Source organism: Nuphar pumila, chromosome 3 (genome assembly GCF_984573655.1).
Source record: "Nuphar pumila chromosome 3, dmNupPumi1.hap1.1, whole genome shotgun sequence".
NCBI lineage: Eukaryota > Viridiplantae > Streptophyta > Magnoliopsida > Nymphaeales > Nymphaeaceae > Nuphar > Nuphar pumila.
Genome location: NC_143251.1, coordinates 74,360,565 through 74,380,500, shown reverse-complemented (window position 1 = coordinate 74,380,500; position 19,936 = coordinate 74,360,565). Strand labels below are relative to the sequence as shown.

General features: G+C 34.1%; 1 protein-coding gene across 1 annotated transcript in view; it reads left to right on the top strand.

The window, feature by feature from the left end:
* Positions 1–1,395: 1,395 nt before the first annotated feature.
* LOC149843026 (uncharacterized) overlaps positions 1,396–19,936 on the top strand; it is a 57,047-nt gene continuing 38,506 nt past the window's right edge. The window contains exons 1-3 of the mRNA XM_090001670.1: positions 1,396–1,576; positions 1,691–2,073; positions 16,579–16,621. Of these exons, the coding sequence (XP_089857796.1) occupies positions 1,459–1,576; positions 1,691–2,073; positions 16,579–16,621 (544 nt within the window). The 5' untranslated portion in view covers positions 1,396–1,458. The remainder of the gene's footprint in view (positions 1,577–1,690; positions 2,074–16,578; positions 16,622–19,936) is intronic.

Sequence of the window (19,936 nt, the reverse complement as noted above, 5' to 3'; positions counted from 1 at the left end):
ATTTTTTCTTTGTCTTTTCCTCTCTTCCTCATTTTTTCTTTGATTTTCATTCTCCTCCGCCTTCTTCCTTTGCCTTTCCATCTCCTCCTCCTTCTTCATTGGCCTTTGCTTTTCATTTTCCTTCTCCTTCTTCCTTTGCTTTTTCTTCTCTTCATCATCCTTCTTCTTCTTCTTCATCTTTAGTTCTTCCTTTTAGTTCTTCCTTATGCTTTCTTTGCTCTTCACCCTCAATATCTGATGAATAAAGCTCCGCATTATACCATTTTAACCCATTGTACCTGTCTTTATCATTCTCAATCTTCATTATATTTTGGTACCTTTCATAAAGCTCACGTAGATGGGACCGACGGATAACTTATGTAATAGTCATCCTATCAAACGACAAGAGATTTCTTGTCTAGGGAGCTTTAGACATTGCTAACCTGCACAATAAATAAATTTAACCGCATCATTATATGTTACAACCGCCTCCCCAAGTATATAATAATACAAATTATCACATTCGTTAAACAATCACCAACATTACAAATCGTCGTAATATTTGGCTTCATAAGTAAACATTGCTATAAGATTTATCAAACTTAAGTACAAATCACTACTGCTTTAAATGTATAAATCGTTGCTGGTTCAAACTTACAAATCCTTATAGAAATCACAACATTCGTAAATACATATCGTTGTAACGTTTGGGCTTCATACGTAAACATTGATGTACGATTTATCAAACTTAAGTACAAATTGTGGTAATTTCATTAAATCGTTACTACTTCAAACGTATAAATTGTTGCTGCTTCATAAGAACAAATTGTGCTAACTATTTTTTGATGCCCAGAAGGTGGATATGTACAAATCGATTTGTTTCAGTATGAAAATATGTATTATTTAGCATGAATAATATAAGTTGTAAGATTTAACATTTAGATTTACAAATCAATTTGTTTGCATAACGAAACCTTACACGAAACTCACCAAAATGATATAAGTTTTGGTAATCCGACAGTGAAGGAGAAATACCCAGAAGATAGACACAGTCGGTGGCAGCAGACGATGACAAAGGGTGCTCCGATGACAACAGACGATGGCAAATGGTGCATCATCAAAAGAAGCTCATATTACAATATATGGTACAAAAGTTTACTGTTTAGGGCAAAAACTAAATGTTTGGACTTTAAAGAGTTAAAGTCATCTTCATGTCCTTTTTTTGAATTATAGTTTCACTTTTTTAGATGAAGGATATTTTTATTTTTTTCTCGAATCGTTATTTCATGATAAGAATTATAGAAAAAGGTACTTAAGTATTTACAATAGCACCGAACTCCAACGTTAAGTGATGCACACCGGGATAGAGGATACGAGCCCCCACGTGCTTATATAGGCGGCGCTCATTCGGACCCCGAACACGGGGGAACATAAAACCTGCATAGGTAGAATACCGAGCAAAGACGAACTTGACGGCAAATGGCAAACAACACTAACAGAGAACCCAGTACCGCTCCACAGCCGGACAGGTGGTACGACCTAACCCTTGGCTCTTCCTTCACCGATTCCTCCTCCTCCAGGTTCTGCACGTTGAGATGTAAGAAGCAGCTATACTGATCTGATCACACAAGAAAAATGGTGATCCTGCTTATAGGGTGTTGTGGTAATTGATCTCAACCATCTTTCCTTTTCTTGTTTCTTTTCCTAAAAGATGAATTCAAGCCGGCATCGATCGACAAGAGTCAACCGGGGAGCCTTCACAAGACGAAGGACAACAGGGTGACGGTGGAGTTCCAGAACAACCAACCGGGGAAACCGAAGGTGGCCTTCGAGGGCAGCAGCGAGGACTACAAGGATAACGACGCCGTCCTCTTCTTCGACGGCCAATCCTTCCGTCTCGAACGCCTGCATCGCGCCGTCAAGCGCCTTCGCCACCTCCGCCTGCCTGGAGAGTCATCTGCCTCTGCCTCTGCCTCTGCATCTGCAGGGGAGGCTCTTTTGCGCACTCCGCCTCATGGCAAATCATCCTCGGCGAAACCGCCCCCGGCGCCACTGCCCTCCGTGACTAAAACCTCCCTACACTCGGTGGTACCTGTAAGTTTAATCCTCCTCCGCCTCCTTAATTTATTGAATTTGCTTGTCATGCTGTAATGTACGGTAAGATGGTTGGGTAAGCTTGCAATTATAGTGAATCTTTGCCACCATTGTATATTTTGATTTTGTATTTCTGTAAATGAATTTACAAGAGAAAGAGGCATCTACTGCTTGAGAGGGAGAGAGAAAAAAGGGGAAATTTATTCTGTTATCTGTTATGGTGTTCGACACAACCTGGCAGAGTAGTCACTCTCTGTTGTGACAATGAAATCTTCCTTTCTGTTATTATGAGGAAGGAGATCTCCATAACTGCCCAGATAAGAGTGACAATAGGATTCTGATGCTCTGATATAAATACCAGTCGAATTCTCTGTCCCTCACTTGATGCTAAATGCATACCTCCTACGTGTATAAGCCTTTTATTCACTAGTGGAGAATTGCTTGGCACCTAGCGTAACCTCATTTTATCTGCAACTGCTTTATTCACATGTGATGACATTATTGTCACATGCTTTCCTTGTGTTGCTCTATCTTCTTCAACATGGTTACCTGAATCCTTAGAAGGTTATGCTCATTATCATTTGAATTTAAGGTTTCGTGAGATGTAACTTTAGCTTGGCATTTTTTTTTCCACGACTCAAATGCAGGTTCCTGTCACAAATCAGTTTTGTCAGACCCACAATCTTGACATTATCTTATTCTGCGGTTTTCTGCACTTCTTCTCGTAATCCTTTTGAGCTTTAGTCTGAAGCTATTCTCTAGTTGTTTTGTTTTTCATAGACTCCACAAGCTGCATCCAGTAGAATGCTAGCCCTTCTCTATATCAAGGTTGAGGATCTGTGTCTTCTACATATGTTGTTGATTCATCCATGATTTTTAAAATTTTTGGTATTCCATCTGGAAACTTTCAAGATGTGATGTGAATCTATTTTCTAGATGATATGTTAATGTTTTGATTATCAAAATAACATTTTAATGTTGGTGAGTTAGGCCCAACTTAATATTATGGTGATGACAGTTTGGAGTATTTTGAATATTGCCTTGGTGATCAAATGGTTCATAATTGTTTGGTAATAATTTATTTTTTAATAATTGATTTCTTATCTTTTGTAATGATGATATTCATGAGGATGGAAATACTGGTTTTCGCAGAGAGTAGCTACACTATATCGAAAGACTTATTTGTTTTACACTATCAACGCTTAGGTGAGACTAGTCATACTAGTCAGAATAAAAAATAAAAAAGAGAAACAAAGAATTTATAATAAATTGTTAAAATTAATAGCAAACATATTGTTCGGATAAAATTAAACGAGGTGATTATGAATGAAGTTATAATATATCATAGCGCTTCATAAAACTTGTAATTTTGCATAACATAAAAACTAAAGCAATTAAAAAAAATTGACATATTTGTGATTATGAATGAAGCGAAATAATTAAAACACAATCTCCTCTAGAGTTAGCATTCAAGTCGATCTAAAATGTCATAGTTCATGGTACATAAGAACATTTCATCTAATACCATAATACTCTAATTTCAAGACTAAACACTTCCAAAATTTCGGAATGCAGATCTTCAATATTTCATAAGTAGTTCACTCCATTGTTTTTTCATAAACTTTGAAACTTTCTTTGGTTTATGAAGTCGGCTGTGTCATGAAAATGACACGAATCTCGATGCACTCCGGGATGGATACCAAGAACCAAAAATACAATGCATTTGAATACATACCATAATTTAAATAATACAAAAAGAATTGCAAAATTACAAACAACCTCACTACAAACACTCAAACACTCAAGAGCCTAAAAACTACTCATCACTTTGTCAACACATACACTTGCACACACACCTTTATGAAAAAAGAGGGGAGAGAAGAGAGACAACAAGGGGAAGAAGGGAGTACCCTTCTAGCCATTGGACTAGCCTCCAACGACTAGAAGAGCAGTCGACCTAGGTTGACTAAGATATAATATATATTATAAATATATTATATATATATATAAAGATATATATCAAGGTTGTAAGTAGCGTATCGTTACCCATACCAGTCGACTCAATAGTAATATCGTATCATATTGAAAACATATCATAATTTTTTAATAAAAAAATTCAAAAAAATCTCAAAAAATAAGAAAAATAATAAAAAACTAGTAAAAACTCTAAAAAAAATCATATCGCATGAAATAATGATGAATTGCACAAACTACATGCATAAAATCACATATGAAGCATTTATATCTCTAATACATACCACAAGAGTCATACTTTCATATTACATAAACAAAAACATCTCACAATAATGAGTTTTTTTAAAAAACATGATACATCAATAATTATAATTGTCTTCATTACCTTCTTCTTCTTTGACATCCACATCGTCTCCAAGATACATGGGGTCTTCATCATCTACCTCTTGTGCTCCTTCCATGTTAATCCACTAAATGTCATCTTCATTCAAAAGAGTCTCAACTTCTTCTTCAACCTATGCATCCAATTCATCAAAATGTTCCAAACTGATGGGATCAAATTGCTCTTTGTGCCTCTTTGTTGATAACTTTTCGATTTACCTAAAAAGATGCCATGAAAAAATTAAAATTAGTTGAGTTTTGAATGAAAATGGCAAATAAACTTTACAATTTTATATACCTTTGCCTAAGTTGTAAATTGTAGTGAACGCAAGCGTGGTCATTGAGCCTTTTGTGCTACAATATGTTTCTTCTTTTGGTATGAGTTTGCTCAAAGACACTCCAATTTCTCTCGCATCCACTTGCACTACATGTTTGACTTAAAATGCAAATGACAAAAGCTCTCAGATTTGGAACATCACTTCCAAACCTGACCCACCACAAGTCTTAAAAAATACAAAAAAATGAGAAATCAATTATAAGACTAACATATATACAATCATACAAAACATCATAACTAAATAACAATTTGAAATTAAAATTAAAATAGATAAAATAAATTACCTGGATGCATTGTGGTACGGTTTCACACAGTTTCAGGTCTTCCCATATCATTCAATGCATTATCATAAGTTTTCATTTCCTTATGAATTTGATCTTGAATGCTATGATCAGGATTCATCCTTTTGATGCAATCCAAAAGTCACTTGTTGATTTCGTTGTCCATTTTAAACATAGGGGAGTATCTAAATGCAAGATTTAAATAATATGCTGCAACATGAAGAGGTTAATGAAGTTTCCCAGTCTACCTATGATCAATGATGTTCCATATAAGTGGGGTGGCAAAATCTGACCCGACCCGCCAACCCGCTTCTTAGCCGGGTTAGGGTTTGGCTTAAACAGGTTCGTGTCGTAAACGGGTCGACCCGCCTAACCCGTTTATTAAACCGGTCGTGTTCGTGTTAGGGGTATGCCAACTCGCCAACCCGTTTGACCCGTTTAATAAACGGGTTAGGCGGGCGGATCAACCCGTTTACACGAACCCGTCAACCCGCCGACCCGTTTATATATATTAACTTATCTAACCCTAACTCCGACCCGCCAACCTGTTTGACCCGTTTAATAAACGGGTTAGGCGGGCAGGTCAACCTGTTTACACGAACCTGTCGACCCGTTTATATATATATATATATATATATATATATATATATATATATATATATATATATATATATATATATATATAAACTTATCTAACCCTAACTCCGACCCGCCAACCTGTTTAATAAACGGGTCGCTGTGTCGTGTCGACCCGACCCGTTTATTAAACGGGTTAACCGTGTCGTGTCGGGTTACCCGTTTAATAAATGGGTCATGTTTGCCACATCCGACCTGTTTAATAAACAGGTCGTGTTCGTGTTGAGGTATTCTGACCCGCCGACCCGACCCGATTGCCACCCCTACATATAAGTATTAAATTTTTTTTCTTTCCCTTCAAATTATCTCTAATAGCCTCTTTTGCCTTATCCATGCCCTCGTAGAGATAACACATAGCTGATTTGTCTTTACTGTCAACCAATTAAAGCACCTTCACCAAAGGTATAGTTATTGTCAATAACTTCACTCATGAATCCTATAATTCACTTGTAAATACAATATCTACAATTTTTCTGGGCTTTCTTTTTTGTGCATGGGGATATACATTCCACTCATTTAATAAATTTTTTTTTAGTACAACTTTATTCTTTACTAAGCTTTGCACTGTTAAAAAATTTGTAGCAAATCTAGTAACTGCACTACAAATCAACTCAACACCACCAATGTACTTTTTCATTAGGCTTAAAACTCATGCATGATTGTAAATAAATTTAGTAATTTCTTAGTAGCATTCAACTGTCTGATTTACTTCATCCATGTTGCCAATGTCATCACGCATGAGGTCTATGCAATGGGCAACACACGGGGTCCAAAAGAATGACCCAAAATTTTCTGCTAATTCTTTACTTGCATACCTATAATTTACTGCATTATCAATAATGAACTGTATAATGTTTTGAGGAAGAACCTCTTCCACAACCTGGTAAAAAACTCTCAACAATACATCTGCTGTCTTAGACGTATCAGACAAATCAGTTGATTTCAAAAACATGATTCTTTTGGGACAATAGATAAGGAAATTTATCAAGGTCCTTGACTTTCTATTTGTCCACTCATCTGCCATGATGCTATATCCAGTTTCTCTCTATGACTCCCTCATCTCATCACAATAAGTCTTCACTTCATTCACATTAGCATTTAAAATCTTTCCTCTTAAAGTATGATACGAAGGCATCTTGTATCATACTGGTTATGACATCTGTCATGACCTGAAAATGAAAAGAATTTGCTACTTTAAAAGGAATGCAAACATCATAGAACCATCTCCCAACCGTGACATTTGCCTGTACGACTAAATGTTGAGGAGTTATAATAATACGAATGTCGGGTTGCTCCCCAGGGGCAGTCCTAGGAGGGAAATTTTTTCTAAGAGAGCCTTTAGTTCTACCTCCTAGTCCTCCTCGAAGAACTCCCTCTTTTTTTTTTTTTCCCACGACACTACTCTTGACACCAGCCATGCATCTTTCTTTTGCTGCAGAACTTTCTACTTTTGATCTTATGCTATGGGTTGTAGGATCAGAAGTAGGTAGCTCATCTTTATAATACACATCCTCCCAGGGCTCTGCATACCACATTTCTGCCTCATTCATTTCTCTTGTCTTTTTTCTCTCAGATTATTAAGTAATTGTTGACATTATCATTTTACAGTATCCGACAATTTTCTTAACGTGCATGCGGTAACATTATGATGTGGCCCTGGTTAAATGATGTTTCAACCGAGAGATACCACTCAAAAAACTATTTTAGCAATAGTTGCATTTGATTCTTAATTGGTTTCCACTTGTTACTTGAATGCACCATTGCCATGCCAGATTTTTCGATGCCATCTTCCCCCAAAACACTCAATAACAAGCAAAGAATAGATATTTTTTTATCTTAACCCACTTTCTTGAGTAAAAAAATAAGCGAAAATGCAATCTTGAGAAAATCACAAAAGCTCTTTCCCTTGCACACGAACCGGCCCCCAAATTGATCTCACAAAACCTAAGGTGCGTGGGATCCCTTCCAACAGCCTCTACACACGTGTAGTCGGCCCTTAAGAGGCCTTTTAAACCCAAAATAAAAAAAACTCGGTTTTGAGTCTTTTTAAGTGTGCCAGACCCGTATTGTACGATACAGGGTGCATCATACGATACGGGTCAATACAAGGGTGTATCATACAATACACAAAATATGGATACAATACACACTCGTATCGTTAAGGCAAAAAGTAATGATACATATCATACTGTATCGTATGATACAACACGAGACAAACAACCTTGATATATATATATATATATATATATATATATATATATATATATATATATATATATACAAAGAAAAGGACGTCCATCTTAACACCCCTCCTCAAACTTATGGTGACTCGTTATAAGTTTGCAATTACAAAAGAAAAACCCCATTACATGAAATGTCTTCATAGATTTCATCAAGTTCTTCCATTTGGTGCTTCTTTAAGGGGTGCTCAATCATATGCCCCATTACACAAAAGATCTTCAATATCATCAATTCTTGAAAAACCTGAAAATAGATCTTCACAAAACATCCCAACTATACACATATATATCTTAAGAAGATTTCAAAGAATAACTACATTAGTTATGTATTATGGAGAGACGATGGCCAAACACACAAGCATACAAATATATAGAAAATATTTAGTAAGTCGATTTAACATTTTTCAAAATTATTTAAAGAATTAATTTTTGAAAAATCATTAATTTCAAACACGAGTCATTAATCACTTTAATCATTTATGAAAATCATGTACACATATATGTTAAGGTTATATATACACATATATAGTATATATATACATATATATATACTATATATATGTTTATTTCAAGTTATATAGGTATATGCCCTAAGGGGCATTTTGTCATTTCACTCATGTAATAAAAATGTTTTATTAAAACAACTATTTTCATTTCTTCCTTTTTTATTTTTTTTATTTTTCTTAAAGTGTAATTTGGAGGACCCTTAGGGACTCTATGGTCAAAATGACCATAGAGTCATTGGAGGCTCCCAACGGTTAGAAATATGACCGTTGGGATAACCGTTGGGAGCTCCCAACGACTATTGGGAGCTCCCAATGGTCCTCTCCTTCCCCTTTTGTGTATAAATATGGGGGTTGTCCCCCCCTTTGAAGACCATGCTTGTATTGAGCACTTGATCAATAAAAGGCTTACATTTTTTACTCTTTGTGCATCTTTTATTTGCCTTATTGATCTTTGTATTGTCCTATAGAGTACTTGTGCATGTGCACTTGTATGATTGTAATCTTGTAAAGCCTTCAAGTAGCTAGTGTTTTCGTACTTCCAAATACTTCCTTACATGGTATCATAGCCATAGTGTTCTTTGACGAGAAAGCTTGTGTCAACATCCTCTTTTTTTCACTTCTTCCATCTCTTGCTCTTGTGATGGAAACCGAGATTGATCTCTCCTTCAAGTTCAATGATAAAAATTACATGATGTGGGCGTCCACCATGAAAAACAATCTTAAAGGGAAAAAGCTTTGGGGTTATGTGATGGGTATTATTCCCAAACCCCAACTCAAGCTCACAGAGATAAAAGGAAATCAAGAATAAATCGAATGCCATCATCCACTTTAAAAAATCTCTCTCATGAAAAACTTCTCAAAATAATACCTGACTTCAATCGTTTGCGATTTTTTTATTGTAAATGTTTTGTGCTTTTACACAAAAGAGATAAGTTATCTCCGAAAGCAATTGAATGCGTTTTCATTGGATATGGTGAAAATAAAGAAGGATAATAGATGCTTTTATTTAAAAAATAACACACTTTATGTAAGATGTGACATTCTTAGAAGATGAAAATGGTGTTGAAGAATATGATAAGGAGGAAATGAACTATATGTTTTTGTATGATCACTTCCCAAGGGAAGATATACATGCTAATGATGATTCTTTGAATCATTATGAAGTTATAGATGCTATAAATCATGAATATTCTAATATTGGAACATCACAATGTGAAAATGTCTTCAAAAAGACTATGCGCACAATGGCACTAGATTCTTAATATGAAATGTGTGCACAAAGGCATGAGATGAACACTCACAAAAGAATACAAATGCACAAAGACATAAAATAAAGAAAACTTTTATTGAATAAGTGAGAGGGCTTTACAAAAGCTTGCATTTACAAAGGGGGGAATCCCCTATTTATATACATATCAGGACCCTTGAGGGGCTCCCTCATATAGACATTGGAGCCCCTGGGCTCCCTCATATAGACATTGGAGCCCCTCCAACGGTCATATTATTGACCGTTGGAGGGGCCCAACATCTATATGATGTGGGCTCCACTATGGCTAAAAGACAAAAAAAAAGAGAAATAAAGAAATACAAAAAAGAAAAAAAGCATATTAAAAAAGAATATGCATGAAATAAGGAAAAGACTATTTTACCCTTAGTGGGTATAACAAGAATTTAATATATATATATATATATATAGATTCATAGACATATATAAGATATATATGTATATGTATCTCTCTATATATAGATTACATTTTAACATCCCCCCTTAAAATTACGGTGTAATGACCGAAAGTTTGCCAAGAAGAAAATTGAATATAGGGGGACATAGTGCCTTAGTAAAAAGTCTGCCAATTGATATTATGATGTTAAATAAGGTAGATCTATGATTTTCTTCAGATATTCTTCTCTAACATAGTGACAGTCTATCTCGCTATGCTTCGTGCGCTCATGAAAAGTGTGATTCTTGGCAATATATATTGCACTCTTGTTATTGCGACACAACTTCGTGGGTCATTGAACATGAACCCCCATATCTTCCAGTAACCGCCAAATCCAAACAATCTCTATGGTCGTAGTTGTCATGGCTCGGTATTCGACCTCAGTAGATGACAAAGACACTTTTTGTTGCTTCTTGCATCTCTAAGAAATTAAAGATTCACCTAAGAACACACAAAAACTAGTGGTGGAGTGACGATTATTTGTATCACCTCTCCAATCAGAGTCAATATAAACAATTAAATTTAATTCAGAAGATGAGGATAAAAATATTTTCTTGTTTATAGTCTCCTTCATATATCTGATAATTCGAAGGATGACACTCATATGAACTGATGTAGGAGCATGTTGAAATTGACTTGCAACATGTACAACATGAGAGATATCAGGTCTAGTAATGCTAAGATATATCAAAGATCCAACAAGTTGCTTGTAAGGGGTGGGATCTTTTAGAGGAACCCCATCATTAATTTTCATCTTTGTTCCTACTACTTCAGGAGTCTCACAAATTTTATCATATGTAAGTTCTGACCTGTCAATAATCTCAAGAGCAAGTTTAGTTTGAGACAAAAAATAACACCTCTGAGAATTAGCAACTTTAATGCCTAAAAAATATGTCAGAAAACCTAAGTCTGACATTTCAAAATTTTCTGTCAATGTGGACTTGATACTCTTAATCCCTTTAGTATCATCACCTGCGATTAACATATCATCAACATATAATAATAAGATTACAATTCCTACATTAGAATTCTTGACAGACAAGGCAGTATTAGTATAACATGAAGTAAAACCATTTTCTATTATTAAATTATTAAATCGATCATACCAAGCTTTTGAAGCTTATTTCAAATCATAAGGAGCTTTTCGTAGACGAAAAACTTTTCCTTTAGGAACATCGATACCTGGAGGAACATACATATAGACTTTTTCATTTAGGTTTCTATTTAAAAATGCATTTTTAACGTCCATTTGATATATGCTTCATTTTTTAATGCATACAATAGTAATAAGACACTTAATAGTGACTATACATGCAACGAGAGCAAAAGTTTTATCGTAATCTATTCCATATTCTTGACTATACCCTTTGGCAACGAGACAAACTTTATATCTTTCAAGAGACCCGTCACTCTTAGTCTTGACCTTAAAAACCCACCTACATCCTATTGTCTTCTTACCTTTAGGTAGATCTTCAAATTTCCAAGTTTTGGCTTTTCTAAGAGCTTTAAGTTCACTTTCCATTGCATCCCTCCATTCTACAATTTTCTTATCTTCTTCAAAATTTTTAGGTTCCACATATGAATAAATAGCACTAAGGCATGCTCTATATTTAGGTGAGAAAGATTCGTAGGATATAAATCTAGAAAAAAATCTTCTAGCTCTTTCGGTCCAACGATGATTTAGATTATTTATGAAAGTAGGTTCACTAGATTCACTATACTTTTCAATTGCACTTCTAAAAGTGTTTCTATCTCTATAGGCATAAGTAATAGGTTAATTGGATGCTCCCATTTTGGTATGTTGTTCAAGAGTTTGAAAATGAGAATCATTGCTCTCTTGTATATTTTCATTATTACTAAGAGCATCATATATTATTTCATCATCACTAGATACATCATCATTTCTTGATAACAATTCAAACAAAAAAGAATAATCCATATTTATCTCCATAAGGTTCATATTCTTCAAAACCATTAACACTTTCTAAAAAGGTTACATTTCTAGAAATATATAATTTATCATTTTCAACATCATAACATCTAAAACCTTTTTGTGTTTCAGAATATCTAAGAAATGCACAAGTTATAGCTTTTGGTGAAAGTTTGTCATTTTTATCGGTAAGAATAAAACATTTGCATAAAAAAACTCAACCTATTGTAGTCGGGTTCTTTTTGATATACAATTTCAAAAGGTGAGATTTTATTTAAAATTTTTTGAGGGAAGACAATTTATAAGATAAACGGATGCAAGAGCGGCCTTGGCCCAAAATCTTTTAGGAATATTTTGAGAAATAAGCAAGGTTCTAGTGGTTTCAACAGTGTGTATGTTTTCTTTCGGCTAAACCATTTTGTTAAGGTGTTTTAAGACACGATTTTTTATAAATAATTTCATTAATTTCAAGACAATTTTTAAATTCATTTGAAAGATATTCACCTCTGGAGTCCGTTCTAATAATCTTTAGGTTACCATTAGATTGATTTTTAATCATCATGTGGTATGTCTTGAATAATGCAAACACCTCATGTTTATGCTTAAGAAAATATATCCAACAATATCTAGAGTAGTCATCAACAAAAATGACATAATAAGAGAATCTTCTTTTAGATATAACTGGTGCCGGTCCCCACACATCCAAATGTAGAAGTTCAAAAGGTTTGGTCATGAACATAGATCTTTATCAAAAGGCAAGCTTCTTATTTTTTCAAGAATACAATCATTACAAGTGAAATCTCTTTTATAAAGATTTTTAACAAAATATAAATAAGAGAGCTTGATAATGTTGGGATGCCGAAGATGTTTATGCCAAACATTTATATTTTTACGTTGGGCAATGCTATAAAAAGAGTGTTTTGAAATTTGAAGAAATTTCATGTAGTATAGATCTCTCTTCCTAAAGCCTTCCCCAATCAACTTCCCGGACTGACGATCCGGTATCCAACATTTATTTGATGAGAATTTGATATTTTACCCATGGTTTGAGAGTTGAGAGATCGAAAGCAAATTTAAATTTAAATTTGGGAATAAAAAATCTTTGATTTTCAAAATTTTCAATCCCTTTAATTTCAAGAGAAGCGCCATCCACAATTGAAACAAAAGGAGATATATTTTTTGTGTATTCGGAAAGAGAAAAAATATTTGGAGTCATATGAAAGGAGACACCTGAATCTAAAAGCCAAGAAGTCTTACCGGGAGGAGAGAAGGTTGACATGGTGGCTCCGGAAATGGATCTCTTAAGAAGAGGTTGAAGAGCTTCCATAATTTGACTCCATAATTTGACTTAGTGATAATGCTTTATTGTTGGAAGTAGATGGACCCTCCTTCTTATGTGGTTGAAATGTTGTAGACATGGCCACCTTCTTCTTCCATTTTGGACAAATTGGTTTAATGTGTCCCAGTTTGTTGCAAAAATGATAAATGATTTTACCATAATCTCTTTCTTGGTATCTTCCATTTTGGCTACCATTTTGAGCACTATCTTCTCTTGCTCATTGATTTTGATTTTGAAATTTATTGAAGTGAGGGGGTTTATAGGTTTTCAAATTATTCCCCGGTCTAGAAACAACATAAGCTCCTCATTTTCATCTTTGGTTGAAGGCACGACCAACACATTTTGATTGGATTTGTTTATTCCCAATCTAGTTTCTTCTCCACTTAGCTCAATAATAACATCTTCTAGTGGTGGAGAGGTAAAAGAAGATAGAAGAGAATATCTAGTTTGCTCGAATTCGGGTCTAAGTCCATTCAAAAAATTAAAGAAGTGATTTTCTTCGAATTGCTTGTGTCGTAGCTACATGAACCCAACCCAAGTCATACTCGGTAAAAAATATTTTTTTATCATTTTTACGTCAAAAAATTGCGGGTACAATTTCACAAACTATACCGGGGTCCATGTATTAATCATGTTAAAACCATTAAAATAATATAAAAAATTTTAAATTTATTTTTTTGTAAATTTTTTTATTAAATATATATATTCAAATAAACTATTTGAACACCTATTGATTTTAACAACTGATTGAAGAGTTTGATCATTCACGGAAAACCAGTTGATAATGGTGGCACATCTCCTATTCATAGATCCACACCCAAGCGCTATTTTAACTCAGGGCTTTGCGATTTTGGGTCTTTTAACTAAAATGCATCAATCTACAATATTAGTGCTTGCTCCAATCCTATTTGTTAATGATGCAGGTAAGTATGACATTGAACTATGCAGAATAGAATCAGTTCTCCACTCCATTTTGGTTCAAGAAGGGCAAGCTCATCCTAAATGGACGATAATTCGGCAAAGTATTCTCTAATAGACATTTTCCCTTGTTAAAGAGTCAATGCCCCTTTTTGGAAGATAATATTTATGGGATAAGTATCTCGATGTATACATCCTCTCAACATATTCTCAAACTTGAAATGCCTTTTTGAATTTCAAAATATTGACATTAATTCTAGTCTTTACGGTAGAAAAAATCCATGAAAGGATTTTGTAGTTCTTCATTTCCCATTCTTCATGTTTTTTGTTATATTCTTCAAAAGCTTTCTCTCTTTCTTCTTCGTAAAGAACCTTAAATTTTTTTTTTCATCTATAGTAATTTTTGGTTCGTGTTCTGGAATCGTACCTTTGACGTAGCCTCAAAGCCCTTTTCCTTTGTTATAAGCTTCCATATTACTGATCCAAACATGATAGTTTGCCCTATTGAGTTTGAATCCGAGAGAAAAATGAGAATTCTTTTCCCCCATTGAAAGACTTTTATGAGAAAAAGAGTCTTCTTAATTGGAGAACTTACCACAACGGGTCTTCTTTAAGTTTACTTGATGTAGTGCGTCTCACTAGAAGTAAATTGCAAGAGCTTTTCACCCCAAAATACAAGAATGAAGAATTCACCCCAAAATACAAGAATGAATAATGAACACAATTTTCGAGGCGACCACAGTGATGATGCAATATATGAGCTATTTTTCTAGAGACCAAGCTCTGATACCATGTGAAAATGTCTTCAAAAAGACTGTGCACAAAGACACTAGATTCTCAATGTGAAACGTGTGCACACAGGCACACGATGAACACTCACAAAAGAATACAAATGCACAAAGGCATAAAATAAAGAGAACTTTTATTGAATAAGTGAGAGAGCTTTACAAAAGCTTACATTTACAAAGGGGGGAATCCCCTATTTATACACATACGAGGACCCTTGGAGGGGCTTCCTCGGTCATATTACAACATCTATATGATGTGGGCCTCTCTATGGCTAAAAGACAAAAAAAAAGAGAAATAAAAAAATACAAAAAAGAAAAGAGCATATTCAAAAGGAATATGCATGAAATAAGGAAAAAATTGTTTTACTCCTAGTGGGTATTACAAGAATTAAATATATATCTATATATATAGATACATAGACATATATATAAGATATATGTGTATATGTATCTCTCTTTCTCTCTCTCTCTCTCTATATATATAGATTACATTTTAACACACCAAGTAGTGATGACATCATTGATAGTTCTTCTAAAAATATCCAAGTTTATACCCGGCGTAAGCAAAATAATCCTATTAGTGCCTTAGAAATTTTTTCACACATACATACACACACACACATGCTGTTTTTCACGGTTATGCTTTCTTTGCATCAGTGGTCTTTTCTACTGGTCTTGCAACTTCAAGTAAATGGAGGTAGTTATATTCACCAGTTTAGAGTTTTAGGTTGGTGTGTGTGAAAACTGACAAGCCTTGAGGAAAAGCAAAAGGAGCACAATTCCTGACTGTGAAGTTAGGTTGAAAATAAGTTATTGAATATGGTGGTCGTGTCCATAGGCACATGGCTGAACCAACATACTTCGTCTCTGATTTTATTCGTTTTTCAGTCAGTGTTATCTCTTTTTTGAAATCCTTTTTTCTCAAGTGTTGTAACATCAGAATAAGCTTTGATGCTATGGAGCACAAACTTATTAGAAGCTCTGTTCAAGGTTATGCATTTGTGCTGTGTGCTCATTTATATTTGAGGCAATTCTTAAGGTGTATATATGAGCCAAGGAGCTTACATAATGTCCATTTACCCTTTTCTTTTATAACACCAATTTGCTTAATGATCACATTTTCATGCTGATATCCAAATACCAATGTATGTGCTGATCCTTGAAATAACTTTGACCTACCTTTCACCCACTAGTATTATTATGGATTCTTTGGTCTTACATGGTTATGCAAGGACATATCTGATCTTTTATTTTATTGAAATTTTCCCTTAAAAATGAAAATTGTAGTTATTTTTGGACAACGTAAAGGCTTATTTTATAAATGGATGGTTCTTGATCTCTCTGAATGCATGGCATCTTAAAGACATTCATGTCCCGTTTCAGGTATTATTTTTCTTTGGAATCTGAAATGTACAACCATGTTTATGATGTTTCATTTTCAATCTTTCATGCAGGTCGAGGTGGAGCGAATTGATATTGGCGAGTTTGGCAGCTCAGGTTTTTCATAGCCCATGATGATTAAAAATGCAATTTTCTGCTTCAGTCCTCTTTGCAAATTGCTGAATATTAGATGCATATGGTTTTCCAAGTTTATTCATTCTTTCATGTGATTGATTTCTTGTTTTCATTAGATAAATGTATTTCAGTTTTTGGTGACCTTTTGCATATTTACGTCTCTCGTGTCAACAATGATATTGCTCATGAGATTTAGGTTTTGATGGCTATTGGTTGGGATGTTGCAGGTCCCAACTCTTGTCATGGTTGTTCTATTGTTAATTGTGTGAGATTGTCGCAATATTAGGACCTTGTGCGAATCTGAACACTCATAGTAGGAAATGTTAGTGAAATTTGACAAAGTATGACCATGATTCTTCTATTCCAACCACTCTCCTGTTAGAATGCATGGTGCATATTTTAATCTTCCTTTCAAGAAGTTAGATGTTCATGTTCCATTTTACTGTCCTGTATTTAGGTTAATATTGCAAGGTTCTGCTACTTAAAGAGCAACCTTAAGTAACTAAATAACTACTTCTCAGTAGACATTTTTTGCTGTGTATTTTTTACAGTGATTTCTTTCTTCATTCATGCATAGTGGTGAACTTGCAAAACAAGTTATGGTTGCAGATTTTTTTTTTTAATTTTATGATATAGTCCTTTGAAGTTGCTGCTTAATGGAATGCTAATTTAAAATTATTGAGAGCATGAAAATGTTTCATCTACAAAGAATGCATGTCAAAGTTGATGGCAGCAGATGAGTATTTCTGTGTAGGAATAATTATGATAACTCTTTGAAGAGTTCCAATGCATGATTTATCTAAAAATTATTTGATCAAATGCAAGTGTAGTGGCGAAAAAAAAGCGGAGTTGTTTCATTAGTAGCCGTCTTGTTTCAAATTTCTATGCAGTCTTTGAAGAGTCTCGCATTGTGTACTGAACTATTGTGTATTCATCTGAATGAACCAACTGAAGTTGAAATGAAGCTTTTTTGTTGTGAAGCTCAAGAATTTTATGTAGTTGATACCTAGAACATAAAAAGGGTTTGTTTGTAGACTTTCTTGAGAGGAATAAGTTCCTTTCAAATAGAATATTTAAAATCCTTAAGAAAAATGATCAAGCCTTCTAAGCCATAACTTCTCACTCTTTGTCAACACCAAGACTTGGAATAATGGACAACTCGACCTTACCTGCCTCACTGGAGCTTTGCTTATGATATTATAGCCTATGGATCTCTTTCGTTAATATACATCTCATTTTTATAAGATCCTTCTCAGGAACAGAGTTTGGGGCAAAAAATGTATGTGAGTTGGTTGGATCAGCTAATTTATAAAACAAAAATCAAATCAGACAACTTTCAGTTTTAAAAAGTAATGGAAAAAGTTAGCAGACCCAAAGGAATAGATGCTACATTTACATGCTAGTTTTGATGGTGTTTTTCCGTCTCCCATGACAATAGTACCACTACCATACAATTTGGAAATACTTTAAGAAGCTACAATATGAAAGTGCATTGAGAAGATTGCATTGATTTTGATCGCATGGTTTGTAGCCTTTGAGTAAATATCAGGAAATTCACTGGCAGTGCCCTTTGTTGGTAGATTGACCTTCAACTTTTTGGTGGCGATCCTTGTCGCATATTCATGTTATTGAACACTAACAATCACCATTTCATGATTAAAGTCTGGATGCATCAGGCAATTTATGGTATTTGAAGTGTTATTTCTGGCCCTAGATCATGAAGGTTTGCATCAGGATATCATCATTGGTGCAATCTTCATTTTACAACTTAATGAACTCTAGGATGATGCATAATCAACTTCTTGCAATTTAAGATTCCATAACATTTCAACTCTGCCATTGTTGGAGATAAAATAATTTTTAGGATCAATTATACAACTGAACTATATGAGTGCCAAAAAGAATATGCAGCAGTGCTTCCTAGTAGTATTGGGATGTGACGTGATTTGGATTGGATCTGGGTCCATACCTGATTCATGTTTGTAGTATTTTGTTTTCATTATTTACCCCTATATGTAAAAGATCTCCTTGTATATTATCAAGGGTATTATTGTCATGTAAATTTTCAGTTTCTAATATATAATGAAAGGGAATAGGGCATAATCTCTCATTGGGAATCGTGCCACCGTACAACTCCAATCTCTGTGCAGTCTACTCTTTGCTGTTGAATATTTTTGGTACATCACGAAATCTCACATGGTATCAAAACAGGTTGTTAAGATATATATACTTATGTATATATATTAGTATATATATATACATATGTATATATATAAAATATATGTAATTCATTTATAATATTCCTTTGTAAATCCCGATAGGGGTATTTCAGTCTTTTCACATAGTTGTTTCTATAAACAACTATTTTATTTTTTTGCTTTATTAAATGTAATCTTTTATTTTATTTTTTTCTTTTCTTTTGAAAGGACATTGGGGGTATGACTGTTGGGGGCTCCCAACGACTATGTGGGAGCCCCCAATGGTCTCTTACTCTTCTCTTTTTGTATAAATAGGGGTATTCTCTCCTTGTATCATTTATGCCTTTCAAGGCTCAATCCAATAAACATTCCATCATATTTTCATGCTTGTATAGCCTTTTAGGCTTTTATATTGTCCCTTTGTGGACTTCTTGTTTGAATGCCGTAGTGCTTGTCCATTATTGGACTTTGTGAATGCTTGTGCATTCTTGGGTTACACTTCCGCCTATTTCCTTACATGGTATCAGAGCTTGGTCTCTAGGAGAATAGATCGTGTGTGGCGATGGTTGTCTCGAAAAATGTGCCACTCAAAATTGTGTGGCTTGGATTCAAGAAAAGTTCTTATCCAGAATGTATCTCATATTTTCTTAAAGTGTCTTTTGTATTATTTATCTCATGTATTGTGTCTTATGTATCTCATTTATGTATATGTATCTCTATTTTAAATAGTAGCCTCTTGTTAAATATGTTAAAAATGAATAGGTTTTTTAAAGTAATTGTTAAGTCTTGTACGTAAGCATATCATCATAAAAATTATATTTTATAAATATAGATGATTTTCCTTTAAAAATCTTAAATATTGTGCTTTTCATATGGCTAATTCCTTTGTTGTATGCATTTGATTTTTATCGAAATTGATAGTTCTAGGCATATATTAAAATATGATTTTTAGGTATATTATAGGAATTTTATGAAAAATTTAGAAACTTGTATGATGTATCTTATGTCATCATGTTTTCCTTAACTCTTTGGTAATATCGTGGATATTTTTGCATACTCATATGATTTCAACGGTTCTCTCACTTTTTTCCTTCAATAG